Source organism: Dipodomys ordii, unplaced genomic scaffold (assembly GCF_000151885.1).
Source record: "Dipodomys ordii isolate 6190 unplaced genomic scaffold, Dord_2.0 Scaffold182, whole genome shotgun sequence".
Taxonomy (NCBI): Eukaryota; Metazoa; Chordata; class Mammalia; order Rodentia; family Heteromyidae; genus Dipodomys; species Dipodomys ordii.
In genome coordinates this window covers 408,205-428,264 of record NW_012267398.1, presented here as the reverse complement: position 1 = coordinate 428,264, position 20,060 = coordinate 408,205, and the positions used below count along the sequence as shown (strand labels likewise).

General features: G+C 36.2%; 1 protein-coding gene across 2 annotated transcripts in view; it reads right to left on the bottom strand.

The window, feature by feature from the left end:
• Phip (pleckstrin homology domain interacting protein) overlaps window positions 1–20,060 on the bottom strand; it is a 76,671-nt gene that overhangs the window by 4,799 nt on the left and 51,812 nt on the right. The window contains exons 16-27 of one of the 2 annotated variants that reach the window (XM_013034108.1): window positions 19,010–19,121; window positions 18,778–18,839; window positions 12,590–12,745; window positions 11,349–11,469; window positions 8,635–8,760; window positions 6,985–7,054; window positions 6,454–6,504; window positions 5,873–6,022; window positions 2,976–3,128; window positions 2,217–2,380; window positions 1,506–1,765; window positions 1,053–1,241 (exon numbers count right to left, since the gene is read on the bottom strand). In XM_013034108.1, the coding sequence (XP_012889562.1) occupies window positions 1,053–1,241; window positions 1,506–1,765; window positions 2,217–2,380; window positions 2,976–3,128; window positions 5,873–6,022; window positions 6,454–6,504; window positions 6,985–7,054; window positions 8,635–8,760; window positions 11,349–11,469; window positions 12,590–12,745; window positions 18,778–18,839; window positions 19,010–19,121 (1,614 nt within the window). Of the gene's footprint in view, window positions 1–1,052; window positions 1,242–1,505; window positions 1,766–2,040; window positions 2,113–2,216; window positions 2,381–2,975; window positions 3,129–5,872; window positions 6,023–6,453; window positions 6,505–6,984; window positions 7,055–8,634; window positions 8,761–11,348; window positions 11,470–12,589; window positions 12,746–18,777; window positions 18,840–19,009; window positions 19,122–20,060 lie in introns of those variants that run through there. The other variant, XM_013034109.1, reaches the window with a different exon arrangement.

The following is a 20,060-nucleotide window of genomic DNA, read 5'->3' as shown; positions in this document are numbered from 1 at the left end:
TTGAGATAGTAAACATCTGAATTCTGTGTACAAAATGATCACTTTACTGCAATATGAAGATGGACTGGGCAAGACAAAAGGAGCAAGACAAACTAGAAGACCAATTAGAAACAAGAATGATGTAGTCTGGACTTAGGCCATGGCAGTGAATATGGATTTAAGAGATGTTTCAGAAACAAAAACATTGTGGAATGTATCTGGAGGCTGAAGACAAAAATCTGCTTTAAGAGACTTCTTTTTTTGTCAGTTGTGGGGCCTGAACTCTCGGCCTAGGCACTGTCCCTCAGCTCTACCACTTGAGCCACACCACCACTTTTGGTTTTTTTGCTTATGTGGTAATGAGGAATTGAACTCAGGGCCTCATCCAAGGCAAGCAAGCACTCTACCACTAAGACACCTTCCCCCTCCCCCCGCCCCCGCTTTAAGAGACTTGCATTCACTTTAAGTGAATAGAAGTTACACAGAAGCCTAACTAGAGACAACTGTGATGAATTATCATTTAATAAATTGTTTTGTTATAGTTTGTAATCTATGCTCTATTAATCATTTATAACTTTTTTTCCTAGAAAAACTATGATTGCTACACTGGAATCAACAAAACCCTGTTTAAACTCTGAGTATATAGTTCTTTAGTTCTCTTTAATGTTAGGAATTATAACATTTGAAGCCTTTAATTCAGAATTTTAAATTAGAATTTAATGAAGCTCACTGTATGAGTTGTTTTTGTCTCTATATCATTATTTATCAACAAATACAAAATGTGGGGCTTTTACTTGGACAAACTAAAAAGTGAATATGAAGATAAACTGGGTAATAGAGGCTAGTTTCCAACAAATGCATTATTTATAAGAAGGATCTACAATATCTGGAAAGATAAAAGTAACATCATTATATTATTATTTGGAGACAGGAGGTCACTTGTACAGCCAAGGCTAGCCTAGAGAAAGCACTACGTAGTCTAGGCAGACCTTGAACTCATGATTCTTAGCCTTTCTAGTACTGGGATTACAGTTGTCCACTACCATGCCCAGTTGGCTAAAATAACACCTTACCTGGATCAATGACAGCTGGCGATTTTGAGGCCTTTGAAAGTACAGATGACTTCATTTTACGCTTGACTGGCTTTTCCTTTTCCATGTTTTCTTTTGTGGAGTTATTTCTAGTGCCATGACTATAAGTGGATTGATCAGGACTTAAAAGAGTATTCAAAGCTTTGGAATGTTTCACAGAATTCTCTAGTACTGAAACAAATATATACAAAAGGTAAAAGTTAGTAAGATGTTCAAAATAAAAAATAAAAGAAAATGTCTGATTATTTTTTATCTGAATTGCTTGAGTTAATCAAAATGACAAAACCTAATTCTGAAAGTTACAACACCCCCAGGAAATCTCTTACCTTTGCGTTGCCACCCATTTTCCCTCCCTCGCCTTTGCAGATTACTAAAACACACAGCAAATAAACCCCAAGCCCTGCCATACATACTTCAACTTAGAAAGGGTCTTACATGTTTTTGCTGGCACTGCAGATGTATTAGGTTTTGAAATGAAAGTCTTTGTGGCTGATGAAGTAGATGGCTGTTCAGTGATAACTGGATCCACAACCACTCGGTTGCTTCTAGTCCGAACAGCAGAACTGGATTCTGTTTTACCGTTTATCTGAGCAGCATTATGCCTTGGTGGTACTGATCGTGTAGGTGTAGAAAATGGAGAGGTAGAGATTTCTGACTTTAGCTGGGGTTTTAAGGTCCTTTTTTTTCTTTCAGGGCTGTAAGAAAGATCATATTATTAAGTCATTCTTATAGTTCTACATGTAGATATCAAATAGTTTTACAATACTGTTCAATTCAGTATTTTATTATGAAATATGTTAAAATATGAGATTTGTAGTGGATTTCATATGGTTGTGAGCCTTTGGAAAGTGATTATTTAGTGAAGGATCGCCATAAATGCTACTGTTATATGACAGAAAGCATGATGCCATCACTACCTAAAAATGCTGTTTTACTGTATAGATTTAGCAGTTTGAATTTAAGCACTTACACTAGTAAAGCTTTAGTTTAAAAGATTAAAAATCCTCCACATCATAGGAACTTGCATGTCAAATATATCATTCTGCAATATAGGGAATAGTAAAGGAGTATTAAAAACCACCAAGTTCTATTATTTAGATGACAAAGTTATAGATTAGTGAGTGCTACTGAAAAGAAATTACATACCTTGATGCAGCACTACTGGAAATAGAGCTGCTTCTGTTTCTTTTCTTCCTCCTTTTTGTTATGGTATTTCTTTTGTGAAATCGAAGGGCAGATTTATAATCTGATAAAACTGAACTAATGTGCTCTTCAAAGAAAGCCGACAGACGCAAACTCATGCTGTAAATCTATGAAAAGAAAAGCCCCACAAACCTGTGTTAAAAAGCTTTGAAATTTGAGTATTACTTTTTGTATTTCTTTCTCTCAACCTCTTCTGATGAAAAATAAACAACTATTTTTACAATAAAATGATGTTTGTGTTTAGGATTTTACAAGCTTTAACTCTGAAGTCAGGTTGCTCATACACATAAAACCTTATCACTGGTAATTCTTACACAAAAATATCCCTGAGGGTTTGAACCCATTCTGGATCCCTGTCTATGCCAAGCATCTAGTTGCTCTCATTTCACTGCCTGGTATCACACATCTTTCATCAAGTTTTGTTTCGCCAACCAGAGTTAAACAATGTTTAGGTGTTACTTATTTTTGTACCTCTGACAAAAATATTTCCATTAATGTGGAAATAGCTAGGTAAGGTAAACCCAGACTGCTCTACAATATCTGGAAAACAATACCACATTAAGAAAAGTAATTAATCGAAAACATTAACAGTGCTCAGAAAGAAGTACTAAAAATATAACCTTAAATTTGCTATAAATTTTAAATATAAATATTTGATGTTTTACATACTTTTAATTGAACATAAAGAATTTAATTATATACCCTTGATCTTTTGCTTGGTGTATATGCTTTGGAATTACTAAAAATAAGTCTGACATCTTTACATAACTCCATTGGCGACTCATAATTCCCAGCCTCTAAAGTTTCTCTAACAGTAGCAAAATCCATTGGCGTATCGATGATGTCTCTGTAGTCCTAGGAGAGATAAAAAATGATGATGAGTACGAGTCTCAGCACTACTAATGATTATCACTTTCTTAAAAAAAGCAACCTAATCCTTATAGTACAGATAATTTGTAAAGAATACTTACTCACTGGAATACAACTATGAAATGAGAAACTGATAACAACAAAAACCTAACAACCTGCACATATATATGAAGGCTTTAATTACCTGCAGTACCAAAACTGGAACCTTAACAGAAATCAAGAATTATTCATGGAAATAGTTGCTACCAAGTCTTCTACAAAGGAAAAAAAAAATTGCTCATGGTCTCAACCTAGTTAAGTGTACCCCATAAAATGAAAACACAGCGGGGGCGGGAAGAGGATGGGAAGGGATGGGAAGGGGAAACAAAGGAGGAAGATACAATGCTTGATAAGAAATGTACTCATTATCTTGCCCATGTAATTATAACCCCTCTGTACAGTATTTTCACAATAAAAAAAAATGAAGACACAAAGGCAACAGACTGAAGCTGTAACTCAAGTGAAAGAAGAGCAATATAAAATTACCACAGTGTGGTACACAATTACAAAATTATCCTGTATTCAGTAGTACTGATGCCAACTTTTTTTGCTTATTTTGGTGGATTTTACAGTTTTTTCTAGATTTTTTTTTGGGGGGTCAGTCATGGGGCTTGAACTCTGGGCCTGGGTGTTGTCCCTCAGCTCTTCAGCTCAAGGCTAGTGCTCGACCACTTGAGCCACAGCATCATTTCCGGTTTTCTGAGTGGTTAATTGGAGATAAGAGTCTCATGGACTTTGCTGCCTGGGCTGGCTTTGAACCATGATCCTCAGATCTCAGCCTTCTGAGTAGCTAGGATTACAGATATGAGCCACCAGCACCTAGCTTTTCTAGATTCTTGAGTGAGCTTGAATACTATGATAAGACTACTGATATACTCTTCTTCATTTTTCCTGCATTACATGAATCCTACGCATTTTAATGTTTTCACTAATTTCAATGTACTTAAGATTTTTCATGAGACTTGTTTGATGCATGGATTATTTAGAATGTTGTGTAACTAGGTAGTTTGTTTTCAGATATTTAGTTCCAAATTAACTCAATTTTCCAGTTTTTTTTCCCAAGTGACAATCACTTTATGTTTCTTGACAAAAGTTTCTCAGCCAGGCACCAGTGGCTCACACCTGTAATCCAAGCTACTCAGGAGACTGAGATCTGAGGATCATGGTTCAAAGCCAGCCCAGGCAGCGAAGTCCATGAAACTCTTTTTTTTTTTTTTTTCTGGTGAAAATACCATACAGAGGGGCTGGGAAGGTGGCTCAGTGGTAGAGTGCTTGCCTTGCATGCCCAAGGCCCTGGGTTTGATTCCTCAGCACCACATAAGCAAAAAGAAAAAAGCCGGAAGTGGCACTGTGGCTCAAATGGTAGAGCGCTAGCCTTGAGTTGAAGAGCTGAGGGACAGCGCCCAGGCCCAGAGTTCAGGCCCCACGACTGGACCCCCCCCCCAAAAAAAGAAAATACCATACAGAGGGCCATAAAGAGGGGTTACAATTACATGAGCAAGATAATGAGTATATTTCTTATCAAGCATTGTTGCCTCCTCCTTTGTTTCCCTGTCCCATCTCCCCAAGAATTTATTTTTTGGAAAGTGATCCTTTGAACAAATCTTTTTTTTTTTGGGGGGGGGGTCAGTCGTGGAGTCTGGACTCTGGGCCTGGGCGCTGTCCCTCAGCTTTTCAGCTCAAGGCTAGCGCTCTACCACTTGAGCCACAGCACCACTTCAGGCCTTTTCTGCTTATGTGGTGCTGAGGAATCGAACCCAGGGCCTCAGGCATGTGAGGCAAGCACTCTACCACTGAACCACCTTCCCAGCCCGATCCATGAGACTCTTATCGCCACCAGAAAACTGCAAGTGGCACTGTGGCTCAAGTTGTAGAGCTGAAGGGCTGAGGGACAGTGCCCAGGCCCCAGAGCTCAACAAAAAATTATTTTCATCACTGCAAATTAGAATATACATGATAAACAACAGTAAAGTCAGCTGATACAAGATTTAGGTCATGATAAATCATTTAAACCTATATCGTCTCCCATTTTAAAAAACTCATTTATCCTTAAGTTGTTATAGAAAGGGGTTTCAACATGTTAGTTTATGAACACTATCAAAAATGTACAATCGACAGCCATTTACTAAAGGAATAAAAAGAAACCACCAACCTGCACTAGACAGCTATGACTGAACACAATAATAAATCCTTGGATCATGTTTACTCAACTCTTACATATTTGTGGAAATATGCATATACTTACATTATCAATCTACCTATCCCTGTTGTCTATCCACTCCACCCCACCCCACCCCACCCCATCCAAATCCATCCATCCATCACCACCCATACAGTGCTTCACAAGTTCAAACTATTGCTTTGTATTTTCATTTAATCTTCATAATTCTGCAACCAAAGTTGGATTATTCTTGGAATTATTGAGTGGAAGAAAAGAATTAATAAAATTAACATTCAGATGGGAATACTAAGTTACTTGCTGAAAGTTGCAAAACTAAAATGAGTATCTAGGATTGTAACACAATTCTTTGGAGACTGTTCAGAGTTCTATTTTTTATACTTACATTCTCTATACAACTCAACAGATAATGAAAGTATGAAAAAACTTACTGTAATTCACCAAAATAACCCACTACTATATATAATATATAGCAAACTAACAGGTACAAAATATTTTCAGAAATACTTACCGGATATTCAAGGAGATCTACTGGCTGGCGGAAAGGCTCTGAATCTTCACACTGAAATATCAGATTTAACAATTCCTGACATTGTTTCTTCCATGCTTGAATATCATATGACTGAGCTCTGTTCCGTAATCTTCTTCTAGGCTGATGGTCCTGAAACAAAAATACTCTTAATATGTTTATGTAATTGTTCTTACATAATACAATATGTGTTTTTAACAAAGTACTAGATAATCAGGTAGAGGGTTGACTATCCCTTACCTGAAATGCTTGGGATTTTGAAACATTTGCTAACTAGCTAAGTTACCCTAATCTGAAAATCTAAAAATGAAATGCTTCAAATTTCAAAGGTTTTTGAGTTGGTCCTCAAAATATTGGAACATTATAAATTTTACAGTTTCAGCATAGCAGTGCCCAAACTGAATAATATAGTAATTCAGATAAATATAATTCACCTAGTTCTGAAAAACATGTATTTTACAATAGATACTGACTTGAAATTAATCTGATTTTAAAACTAAAGAGTTAAAAATGACTCTTACATATTAATTCGTGCAAAGTAATTCTACCAAAAACTGTTTTACCTTCCTTTTCCGGGTGGAAGTTCCTGGCCCATCTGCGTCTTTCTCTTCTTCCTTTGAGGTAAGAATGTATCCGATTTAAAGAATATTCTAGATTTCATTAAACTTAATAGATTACTTGCCAATTATCATGACAAAAAAATTGTAGTAAGTTACAGTATTGAGCCAAACAAAAGTTTTGCCTTTTCACTTGCCTGCTTGTTTTCTTTTTTAAGGTTCTAGGGCTAGAACTTAGGGCCAGGGCACTGTCCTGAGCTTTTCTGCCTAAGAAAATCACTCTACACCTGAGCCACAGTTCCATTTCTGGCTTTTTGTTGGTTAATCAGAGATAAGACTCTCATATATTTTCCTGCCTGTGTGGCACCTCCTCTGTGATCCTCAGATCTCAGCCTCCTGAGTAGCTAAGATTATAGGCATGGGCCACTGGCACCTGGCTTTTTGAAACAGAAGTTTAATAATAGCTTTTACTGAAAATATATAAATTTTTATATACAACATAATACAATGTAGAAATCACAATAAAATGTTACTTACCTCAGAATCAGATAAAACTTTCTTCTTCATCGAATTATATAGTGGAATAATGTTATAACAAGTCTGATCTCTAAATAACAAGACAATGTTACTATATTAGAGCTATTAATTTTTTATACTCTAAAATCAGACTTTATTATCTCATACACAGTAACTTTATTTGTTGACAATATATAAACACAATTGACTCCTCACTCTAGAGAGACTACATTATGGCCTAGTTCATTTCACCAACCTCAATTTTAATCTCCTAGTCTTTGCTCCATTCTCTTCTTGTATTTCTGTGCTTGTATTTCTTAGTCTTCAAGATAAACCTAACATACCTGAGATCTTCCAGTTCTTTTCTTTAATTCTCAAATGTAGACATTCCATAATATTTGGTTCTTAACTATATTCTCTTGACATCATAACCTAAAATTCTATTTAAACTCATCACTCCCTTCCCATTTTTTTAATTTATTGACTTATTTTTCCTTAAGTAGTTGTACAAAGGGGATTTAATTCAATATATTAATTTGTGAATAAAATACAAGTTGTTCAATACCACTCTTAACAGTACATCATTCTTACTGGGGAGATTTTAGTTATTTAGTATCAATCCTTGCTTCTACCTTAAAAACCAATTAGTGATCAAGTACTCTGAGTTCTATCAGAATTCTTTTAGAAACTGAGTATGGTGGTACTTGTCGGTAATGTCAGCTCTTGAGAGGCCAAGGCAGGATTGCCAAATTGAGATTAGGCTGAGTTATCTAGAAAAACTTGTTTCCAAACAAACATAAAACCCACAAACAACATTCCCAACACTCTCTCTGTACCTGCCTTTTTCTCATTTATATCAATTAAGCCTTATCATTTTCACCTCTTACTGCTTCAGTGGTAGTAGCCCATTTGCTCTGTGTGTGTCTATGTATGTGGGACTAATCCTGGGACTTAAATGGGCATGAGCACTGTCCCTAAGCTTTTTTGCTCAAGGCACTTGAGCCAAAGCTCTACATCTAGCATATTTAGTAGCTGATTGGAAATAAGACCCTCCTGCCCCAGCTAGAACTTTCAACCTTGATCCTTAGATTTTAAGCCTCCTGAGTAGCTAGGATTACAGGTGAGCCACTGGCACCCACCTCCAATTTGCTATTTCTGCTTTGTGTATCGTCTTTATAAATTATTAGGCACTCTAGTCAAACTGCTATTGGTATTTTTAAGGCTTAACTTCAGAGCTCTTATTTACTTGGTTGGAACTCTCAAGGCACTCCATGATGTAGCCCCACCCCAAATCTAGAACACTGTGTCCTTCTGACTTCTATTCATACAGTCTACCTCAATTTCCATTGCCTTTCTTTTAGGGGTTTGATCCAGGGCCTTTCACCCTGGGATTTTACACGTTCCCATCCCAGAAATTTCTGATCCTCCTTTTAATTTTCCTGTGTCTGCCTCCTGAAGAGCTAGGATTATAACCCCATCAGTCTTAAATTTTTTGACACAGGCTTTCTACTTTTAGAGGAGCTACGTTTGTATGGCAGCAGTAATACACACATACACACACACACGATTCTACTGTACTACTTTAGCTTTTTGCATTTTAAATTATTTCATATTTTCAAAGCGTTATTCATTAATACAACTATTATAATTAAGTATCAACAGATAACTCACTTTATGAAGTGTAGAAGAAGATCAGTCACAAATTTAGCAGATTTCACAATTGGGCTTCCTGGTTCATTAAACGTTCGTGTATTATGCTCTATATATCGAACTTCCCACATTAGGGAAGAAATCCGCCTTAAAGAAAAAGCAGGAGTCTTATCTCATTGCATTTAGAAACCTGGACCCAATTTAGAACTAAGTCATTCTGATTTTGTAACTTAATCTTAAACAAATCACCCCTATCTTAAAATGCCTAAAGCAGACATACCAAACTATTCCATACTTCTTTCAAAAGATGGGGAATGAATACAGGGGAACTGGCAGAAAATATATGAATTTTTAGTTTTTGTTATACATATTCGTGTCATATACAGTATCCCTTTCCTGACTTGTTCACATTAAAGGAAATAATTGTTAATCCAATACTATCAGTAATCAAGTAACATGTAAAGTGAAAAAGTAGAGTTAGGATACTGATGAGACTTAGAAATAAAATGAAAAAATGAGAATGATGTTAGTTCATAAGAAACCTACCTAAATGAGAAACATTCTCACACTTGGAAATGCTAAAAGTGTCTGGGACTATATAATTTTTGTTTTTCTTCAGCTAGTTGCAAACCACAATCCGCCAATCTCAACTTCCTGAGTATCTACGATTACAGGTGTGAGCCACCATGCTAGGCTATTTTATTTGTGAAAGCAAACATAAAAATGACTTCTGAGGGCAACAGGTAATTATGGGCCCACTTAATAGAGAAGACTGAGAAAAGCATAATGTTTTATCAACAGAAATACGACTACTTGAAATAAAACGTACGTAATTGTAGATACAGAAGGCTATATAAGAACTGTGTATTTAAAACAGATTCACAGGCTTATTCTAGTAACAGAACCACAGATATCTTCAATGTATCACATAGGAAAACAAAATTAGAGGTATTACAAGCAGAAAAAACTGACAGTTGTAGCAAGAGAATGAACTACAAGTATCACAGAGAAAAACTGTAAGAGGAAAACAAAATGCTTTTTAAACAATAACACGTGATTTTTAATAATAAATAAAATACCACACTAAGGTATTTATTGTATTAAGAACATACTCAAGATTAAGTTAGGATAAAAGATTTACCAAGTTCCTTTTATCAGTAAATTTATTTTAAGTTAAAACCAAAAAAGTCTCTTCAAACTATGATATACCATATACATTTAACAAATGAGCATTGTTTCTATGAGAAAGAATTTTCACAGCAACAGATGGAGATGATTAGCTCCTATCTTTCTAGCTGTAGTCTGACAACCAATATATATAAACAATTCTCTCTTATCAACTAATCACAAATTGTACCAAGCTCTAGGTGTAAAGTCTATGCTTGAACAGTTTTGGGTCTTCAAATGTAGTTACCATTCTCCAATTTTTGTTTTCAACTTCTAACATTTGATACTGAAAAAGATCTGAAATATGCTGAGGAGATAGCTAGTGAGGAGGAGCACATCCTAGAGCTTCTTCTTCTTTTTTTTGGGTCCGGTTGTGGGGCCTGAACTCTGGGCCTGAGCACTGTCCCTCAGCTCTTCAGCTCAAGGCTAACGCTCTACCACTTGAGCCACAGCGCCACTTTCGGCTTTTTTCTTTTGCTTATGTGGTACTGAAGAATCGAACCCAGGGCCTCAGGCATGCAAGGCAAGCGCTCTACCACTGAGCCAACTTCTCAGCCCTAGAGCTTCTTCTTTTTAATGCTTTAACCAATTATAAGTGACCTAACAACAATTTAGCTAACAAATCTGGTCTAATATTCACTCCAGTGGTTCTCAATTAGAAATTCCATTTGTCCTCCGAACAAGAGACATTTAGCAATGTGTTGGCTACATTTTTGGTTTCTTACAACTAAGAGACTGTAATTAGTTCCTTGTGGAGATACAGGACAGATTCTCAGAACTTCCTAGCAACAAATGTCAGTAATTCTGTTACTGAGAAACCTTGAGTTAGTAAGAAGTAACAAATGGTATTTTCCAGTACAAGGTAGATGATATGATTTAAGTAGTAAAAGAATCAAAGTTACATTTTATATAGAAACATGAGTTCTGAATATAAATAAACTCTAAGTTAAAACAGAAAAGACTACAGTAATATACAACTGGTCACAAAAATAAAATTTCAATAGAGTAATATATAGCATTAAAATCCCAGGCAAGACATAGCACTGAAACTGTTAACTAGAAGTTGAAAATTAATGAAACTTTTTGCTTTTTAACTCGTTTTATTTCATGCTAAACTTTGAAAAACTGAATCTTTTCTGACTACATTTTTGTTAAAATGTCATAATTTTGTCATAAACCAAATATAAGCAAAATGACATACAAAAGTTTTGATAGCTAAAGAAAAGTAGTACGGTATAATATCTATGAGAAAATTAAATACTCTTGACTTATAAAATATCCCATGAAAGAACTGAACATCCATCACATCATGTCTAGAAAAACATTTATCCAGGGTCTGTATTTGAATCATAGTCTATAGGAAGTAGCATAAGCACTGAAGGTAATTTGAAAGAAGTATACAAAACTGATCCTATTCCAAATCAGCTGAATCACATGCTTCAATGTAACCCAGAATCCCTGAGATTCACATGGGCATTTACCTACACATAAAATTGACAAACATTACATTAACAATAGGTGAAAGGATAAGGTAGCTTTTCATATTAGCAACATAAAATGTTTCTAACCTGTAAAACCTATTTTCCAGTCTTTGTTTAATTGTACTTAGATCTGTTGGATAGGCCACTACAGTGCAGTACATGGGATAAGCTTGTAGATCCACAGGGGCCACAAATGCGGAAGCAATATCTAAAGTAAAAAAAAAAAAGTTTATTTTTGCATGGTTAAGATAATCCAACTTGACTTAAAACACAGTAAATTGCTAGATACCAATAGCTTATGCCTGTAATCCTCACTATTTAGGAGGCTGAGATCTGAGGATGTGCCAGCCCCAGCAGAAAAGTATGTGAAATACATCTCCAATTAGCTATCAAAAAAGCCAGAAGTAGAGTTGTGGCTGAAGTGACACAGGCTACTGGCATCTAGCCTTGAGCAAAAAATCTCAGGGACAGCAAATTCAAGAGTTCAAGCCCTAGGACCAGCATAAAAACAACAAAATTTCCATAGCATACCCTATGTAGTTTTATTACTGTCTTTTAATAAATATCAGAGTTAAGATTATTCTACATATTACATTAAAAAATTCTATTATTCTATAAAGAAATAACAGGTTGAATATAAAACCGGCCAACTGTGGACATACAAATGTTTCTACAACCTATCACCAGGAATCTACAAAAGGCTTTAGGCAAGCTGTCATTAACAGTGTATTCAAGCATAATCTTTGGTTTCTCAAAAATTAAGTTACTATTATGTCACCTTATCACTGTTAGCTTAAATAACAGGCAAGTACAAGAGGAAACTGATGTAGAAGTTTTACTCTGGATCACTGGCTAACTGGACACAGGAAAGCAATAGAGGGAAATCTAGAGTACAGTTAAGACCACTTAGTCCCTGTTTTCCTTTGCTTATGCATGCATGTGTTTCCACTTTATAAGACAAGTCTATATGTGATTTTTATGCCACTTAATAAAATTTGTTACTTAAAAAAAAAGACTACAAGTCTAGAAATAACTCCATGGTTAAGGGTGGTTTGCTATGTTCAAGGTCCTAGATTTGACCTACCTCCCCCCTCTTCGAGACTGCAATAAAACTTAAAAAAAAAAGACTTCAAATTTAAATATGCTACCATCTGTTGTCTCTAGTTTTTACTCATATTAATTACACCTTTTACTGTATGAGAACATGGAGTTTAGATAATCAAATTTTGTGGTCATTGTTCATTTTTCCATTTTTCATTGATCAAGAAACCATTAGTTATTCTCCTTCCTAGCTTTCTCCTAGCATCATCTAAAGTCATGTTGCTTACCTAGTGTCATTAACTGGTTTATCCCTGTAACGATTCGTTCACACTCTTCATCTCTAGGATTGCTACCCCATTCTCCATCAAGAGGTTTATAGATTAATGATCTGCATTCAACATCAGTTAAGGGAACACTGGTACCTAGTTCTTCAGGAAATACAGCTAAAATAGAAAGAAAACTAGAATAGTAATTATTTGTTTCAGTTACCCTTAGATAGAATTATCTTTCACAAAAAGAAACCCTAACTTTTTGAGGATCTGTTAAGCATATCTTTTTCTTTTTTATTATTTTGTATTGTGAAAATACTGTACAGAGGGGTTACAATTACATGGGCATTTCTTACCAAGCATTGTAGCCTCCTCCTTTGTTTCCCCTTCCCATCCCTTCCCTTCCTCCCCCGGCCCCCCCCACCCAATCCTCTCCGCTCCCCCCCCCCACCAAAGTTGTAAAGTTCGTTTTCGACATAACTTGTATTTCTCATTGTTGCAACAGGTCCACCTGTATCCTTATTTAAATGACTTGTTTTTCCCCTTCCCCTCCACAAATTATACCGACATCAAATACAGTGAAAGCAGGGGTTATACTGTGGGGGAGGGACATACAAAGCAACAAAGAAATAATCTTATAAATGCGTTAGAAACAATTGCATGAAAGAAAAAAAACAATCTTAGGGTTCATTTCCCTAATATCAACTTATCTGACCTTTTCTGCTTGACTCAGACATATACTAGATATTGAAAATAAGGGAAACCATGGGACCTGTGTTTCTTTGGGCCTGGCTTACTTCACTTAATATAATTTTTCCAAGTTTTTCCATTTCCTAACAAATGGGGCAATGTCATTCTTTCTGATGGAGGCATAGAATTCCATTGTGTATATATACATTTTCTTGATCCATTCATCTACTGAGGGACATCTGGGTTGGTTCCATATCTTAGCTATGGTAAATAATGCTGCAACAAACATAGTTGTGCTGGTAGCTTTAGTTTGTAAACATTTGGGTAAATGCCCAAAAGTGGGATTGCTGGGTCATAGGGGAGCTCTATGTGGAGTCTTTTGAGGAACCTCCATACTACTTTCCAAAGTGGTTGAACAAGTTTACCCTCCCACCAACAATGAAGTAAGGTTCCCTTCTGTCCAAAGCATATCTTTTTCATAACAAAATGTAAATCATGTTTCAAGAATAAAATTTATTTTCAAAAAGATTACATTTAAAATTGATTCCTTAATTATAATTACTTCAAAAGTACAATTGAAAACCTACATAATTTACAAGTGAAAAATATTTTCTGAATCATTTTATTTTTTATATAAAGTACAGATGTAAGCACCTGTGCCAGGTTTTGCATAAAATCTCTGCATCTACTGAAGCTCATCTCTGGAGTTCTGGCTCTGTCTTCCTTGGTTAGCTATACAATGTGACAATTGCCTCTTGGCGTTGGGGGATATGGTTTATCCCAAGCCAATGTGCAGGGCTGCTGCTTTGGAAAGTCTTTACTTGTTGACTGTGATGATGACCTCTGAGGAACCTATCACCCCAGAAAGCCTGCTGCTTCTCTATGCTGCAAGAACTTGAGAGGGCAGTACTCATGTTATGATATACATTGAGCTCTGGTTTGACTTGGTTTTCCTTAAAGAAACAGAAGATCTTTGTTCCCACCTTGACTAACTTCTTTGGTACAAACAAGGTATTCACAACCCCATGGTTGTAGGTACAACGGGGAAGCAAGCACCTCCATCAAAACATACAAAACCCATTGTGTAGTTTTAGTGTCAGCTCAATCTGAGGCATGTACTACTCCTTTATCTCTGTTGACATTCTGATGTTGGGAGAAATGCACACATTTCAATGGCCAGAGTGTGGGGTGGAGATGCTGAGCCACAGGAAGAATATGCTCTAAGAAGCTCACTATCAAATTCTGATTTAATCACTAACCTCTGGGGGGAAGTGGTTTATATAACTCCAAGGAGTCACTGTGGGACTCTAGACTAATAGGGAAAACCGAATAAGGAATAGGGAAAGCTGAATAAGGTGTGACTGGGTAAGCCAGAGTCACACCTCTGGGGCCCTGAACTTGTCTAAACCTCTCCATCTCAGAAGTATGAGAACTTCTAGCTAGACAACCAGTAGAATCCAAAAGTACCAGTCTCGGTCTTCACACACAAAACAACGCAATTCTTCTGACTGCCTTGGTCAGAACACAGGACTTAAAGATATACAAGTCTTTGTCTCAAAGCAAAGTCTCCTGGGAATCTACACATTGTGGAATTCCTGGGCTGGCCTCAGCAAACTTGTGAGACACAGTAAATTGCTTGTAGCCATTGAGAAGGAAACTCACTCCAAGCCCTTGCTCCCTTCCTAAATGAGTAAATTCTTCCTTATCTTCTCAGAGACAATCCTGAAGGTAGGACTTCTGCCAGTCTGCTCTTAGTAACTGCTGCCATGGCAGGACCAGTAAATAAACACCTTTCCTTGAAAAAAAAAAAAAAAAAGATTCTCTAAAACCATCCATTTTGGGCTGGGCAGGTAGCTCAGTGGTAGAGTGCTGCCTTGCATGCATGGGAGCCTGGGTTCGATTCCTCAGCACCACATAAGCAGAAAAAAGCCAGAAGTGGCACTGTGGCTCAAATGATAAGAGCACTAGCCTTGAGCTGAAGGACAGCGCCCAGACCCAGAGTTCACGCCCCACACAACTGATCAAAAAAGAAAAAAAACCAAACAAACAAACTATTCTGCTTCTTTTAAATGTCTTCTTACTGGGCACTAGTGGCTCACACCTGTAATCCTAGCTACTCAGAAGGTTAAGATGTAAGGATCCTGGTTCTAAGCCAACCAGGGCAGGAACGTCCATGAAACTGTTACCTCCAGTTAACCAGCAAAAAGCCAGAACTGGCTCAAATAGTAGAGTACCAACAGAGAAAGGGGGGCGGAAAAAAGAAGCCAAGGGAAAGTGCAAGGTCCTGAGTACAATCTCCAATACTGGCACAAAAAAAAAAAAAGGTAAATCTCTTCTCTTACATTTGTTCTAAAGAGTAAGGCATTCCATTTTGTTTTTGTTTCTTTTCTTTTAAAGTTTGCAATGGTTTAGGTCTTTGTTGGAGGGATTCCCACCCCCTCCGCCCTGGTTGAGCACAGTCTTTTTCTTTCCTTTTTGCCAACCCTGGGGTTTGAACTCAAGGTCTGGGAGCTATTCCTGAGCTTCTTTTGTGTAAGGCTAGCTCTCTACCACTTGAGCCACAGTACTACCTCTGGCTTTTTCTGAGTAATTTATTGGAGATAAGAGAGCCTCATGTACTTTCCCGCTAGAGCTGACTTAGAATCATCATCCTCAGCAATGGGCCTCCTGAGTAGCTAGGATTATAGGTGTGAGTGATCCAGACCCTGAGTCTAGACTCTTTCATAAATTCAACTGAACCTTAAGCCCAGATAACACAGCAGTCATCTTTAGGTTTCATTTTCTTTTCTGTAGAAGTGAGAAGCCAAACTACCTACTTTGTAGCTTACTCTATTGATGGCTGTTCTTTGTTTCCAACTTTCTGCTCTGAATCTTATTTCTTTTATTGGTGTTTAGGAAAAAGTCATTCGCAGATGATACATACTTTGTCCAAGTTTATCTTTAATGGGTCAGTAAATCTTAGTACCTTCATAGCTGTGACTGCAGCAGTATTGCTAGCTTTGCTTTGCAGTCAGCTCTCTTTGCAGTTATGAAGAGAATGTCAGTTCTCTCAGTTTCACATTTTAGAAGAGACCACAATCCTATAGGAACTGTGTTTTCAAAGATCCTGGAGAGAGGCCCAATAATCTGCCAATGTTCCATTGTAGGAGAACTGATCCTGGCTCCCTTCCTTGGATATTTGGTAATGACTTAAGGTATTTTCCATTGTCCCAAACTGAAGAAATGTGTGCTACTGGTGTCTAATGGTTAGAGCCAGGGATACTGCTATCTTTCCTACCTGCAGTGCCCAAGGTAATCCAAACTAGAGTGATCTGATCCCAAGCTTAGCAATGCCAGAGTTGAAACCTTCCAATAAAGGATTTTTTTTAAAAACTCTTTCTTGCTTTCCCTCAGTGCCAGGAGAAAAAAGAAAACATCCCATCTTCATGAGCACGAGAATCCTGAGTTCTCATATGCATTCAGACATTGGTGACTAGGGTACCATGGAGCAGGGTAAAGTACAATCAGGGAGATCTTCATAGCTCCAACAGCTGTGTTGGTTCCAAGGAGAGCGACAAAAGCAGAAGAACGAAGGGCTACAAGGATGTTTAGTTTGTGATAAAAATCATTTTGCAGATTAAAGAGCTTATTCCTGCCCATAAAATATATGTTCTTTAAATAACTCAAAAATTGGAATCACTTAACTATGTTGTGAAAGGGTAAGAAGATTACTACTCATGGCCAAGTTCAATTAATTCCTTCCTTGTAATCACATCAGCCCGAGCTATAGGTTGTATTACTTTCAATATTTTGACCTACCGAATCATTTTAAACTATAATTGCCTTATTTACTTTGATAAAACATAATACAAGGTAAAACTGAACTAAGGAAAGTAATTTTCACAAATACTTTCAGAAAAGTCAGAAACTTCCTAATGTCGCAACATTGGTACATGATTCTTAATGCTTTTTGCTGAGGTGATGAAGCCATTTTTTCACGTCTAAATCTTCAGCATTTTAGTTACAACAACCAAGAGGGTGGTGGCAGATATAAGAATCCATTATGAAACACTAGGAAATTTACCATTCTGTGTACTACTAAATATCCTTCCTCATACTGTATTTAAATTGTGTATATACTTATGTATGTCCCAATAACCTATCAATATACATAGGCATACATGTACACACACAAGTAGATTATGAACCAAATTAGTAAATCAAGTATAATTACTTATTTGAAAAAAATAGAAAAGCCATTAACAAAGCCAGTATTACTCCTCTTCTAATTAACCTAGGGTTTTAAAGCTCATAAAAACTCAATGACTTCTGTAACATAGTTACAAGATACCTTGGAGTTTTAAGTTAGCAGTGAAACAAAATTGTATTAGTATTTTAAGAGATGATTTTGTAAGAAATTAATCTTAAAAATCCTCATTTCTCAAGTTCACTTCCAGTTTTTGAGAATAAATTTAGTTTTTCCAATCATTTTTTCTTCGCTGAGTTTTAGAATATATTAACTACTTAGCTACTCAGGAATTCCATTTTAAAATGACTTACAAACAATTACTTCTATTAATGCAAAACTTTATTCTTAAAAGATTTGAGGATTACAAAGGAATACATTGTTAAAAATAAAAAATATGACTCTTATCTCCAATTAATGATCAAAATGCTAGAAGTGCAAATGTGGCTCAAGTGGTAGAATGCCAACCTGAGCAAAAAAGCCAACCAGTTGTGTTGAGAAGCTGAATTCAAGCCCCAGTACTGGCAAGCACATGCCTAAATGCACACAAACAAATAAACATACATACAAACACACAGTGAAAAAATGAGTGAATGAAAATAAATACAATTGCCATGCTTCATCCACAACCTCCTTTTCTCAGCATAAGGAAGATGTCATATTATACATACATACATACATACATACATACATACATATATATATAATTAAGGTGGCAGTTATTACTAATTTTTTTAATAGTGACTACCTCTTCCTTTTTGGGCTCTTACATGTGTCAGGCTCTTATTATAATATGCACTTTACATAGATAATTCTCAAAGCAGCCCTACAAGAAAGGTTATTTGCTTATGTAATCAAAATCTGAGTTCTCAAAAGCTGATGTTCTGAGATTAAGTGTGCCAAGATTGAGTGTGTCAAGAGCACACAGTAAAGTGAGAGTGAGGATTTAAGTCCAACTCAAAGCTATACTCTTAAGTGTTATTATCTTTTAAGTATTCTGCTAGTTACAAAAAGAACTTCTTTCCCAAATGGTGGTGTTTTAGGGATGAGTAATAACAAACACTCACATGTCACTGTACTAATTTAACTCATTCTTCCTTGCTAGACTGAAAATATCCAACTAACTAGGATTATATCTTTATGTTGCTCACTCATAAGCCTTTAGGGTCAATAATAAATGTATGATAAATATTTACTGAATAAGTTTTTCTATTGGATCTTTTCAACAATCTTATATAGTAGCAAGTTAGTAAATCTATTTAAGTTCATATAGTGGCCCAAATTTACTCACCATTGTTAGGTATAAGCTCCATGTCCCAGGGGCTCATTTTTTCTGTATCCCCATTGTCCCAGCTTTAGAAAGGAAAATAAAAATATGCTTATTGAACTGTAAAAAACATTTTAATCCCATTTTATGAACAATTACTTCTGTGTTTGAGAAAAGTATTTTTCTTCCTCAACGTATGGGAAAAACACTGAAAATAAGTCTAGCCTAACTAAAATTAATACAAATACTTTCTTACCAAACATTGTAACACTGAAACAAACTATCAGGGTATTCTGGTTGAAGAGGTTCCTGGCTTTCAATTGTTCCAAACCACCAAGCATCATCTATGACTGATCTGAAACGGTCACCTAGAAAAGAACAAAACCATATCATTACTCTGAAATGTGTTGTTGCATCTAACTGCTTTTTCCTAAAGTACAGCTATAAGGACTTAAAACTTCTTGTGTGATTTTGCAAGACAGAAAATGAACCCACATATTCCCAAAATAAATACGTAAAATTAGCAATACTGAGTGTGATAAAATGCTTAATAAGCACACTTGAAGAGGACTTAATCCCATTTCTTATATTCCTTTAGATATGAAAAATTCACTTTAGCACTTTTGCATATCCAGCATTTTAATTTCACCATCAGGACGATATCCAAACATTTCACTTATGTATATAATTTAGGTAATTTCTACTCAATAAATATTCATAGTCCATCTTTAATTTCTTATTTTCTGTATTTCACTTCACACAAACAACAATCAAAGCATCAGCCTTATAAGTAAGGGCTCTGGGTGTGGCTCAAAAAAAAAAACCCAACTTGCCCTCTTTCCTCTCAAATAATCTCGAGGTATGTATGTGTAATTATATATATGTATGTGTATGCATATATATATGTATATATATATATATATATATGCACACACACACACATAGAGATATACACCCTTTTCTGTACTAACAACAACAACAAACCCTAATTTTTATAAAACTGAGAATGTTCTCTTGTCTAATTCATTACCAAAAAGCAATCACAAACCAGGTGCTGGTAGCTCATGCCTATAATCCTGAGATTTAGAATTGAGGTTCGCAGACAGACTAACAGGAAAATCCATGAGACTCTTAGCTCCAAATATAATCACAGAAAAAGACACACAAGTGGCCCTGTGGCTCAAGTGGTAAGGCACCAGCCTAGAGCAAAAGCAGCTCAGGGACAGTACCCCTGCCCAGAGTTCAAGCCCCAGGACCAGCAGCAACAGCAACAACAAAAAACAATTACATTGTATTGCACTGCTTTT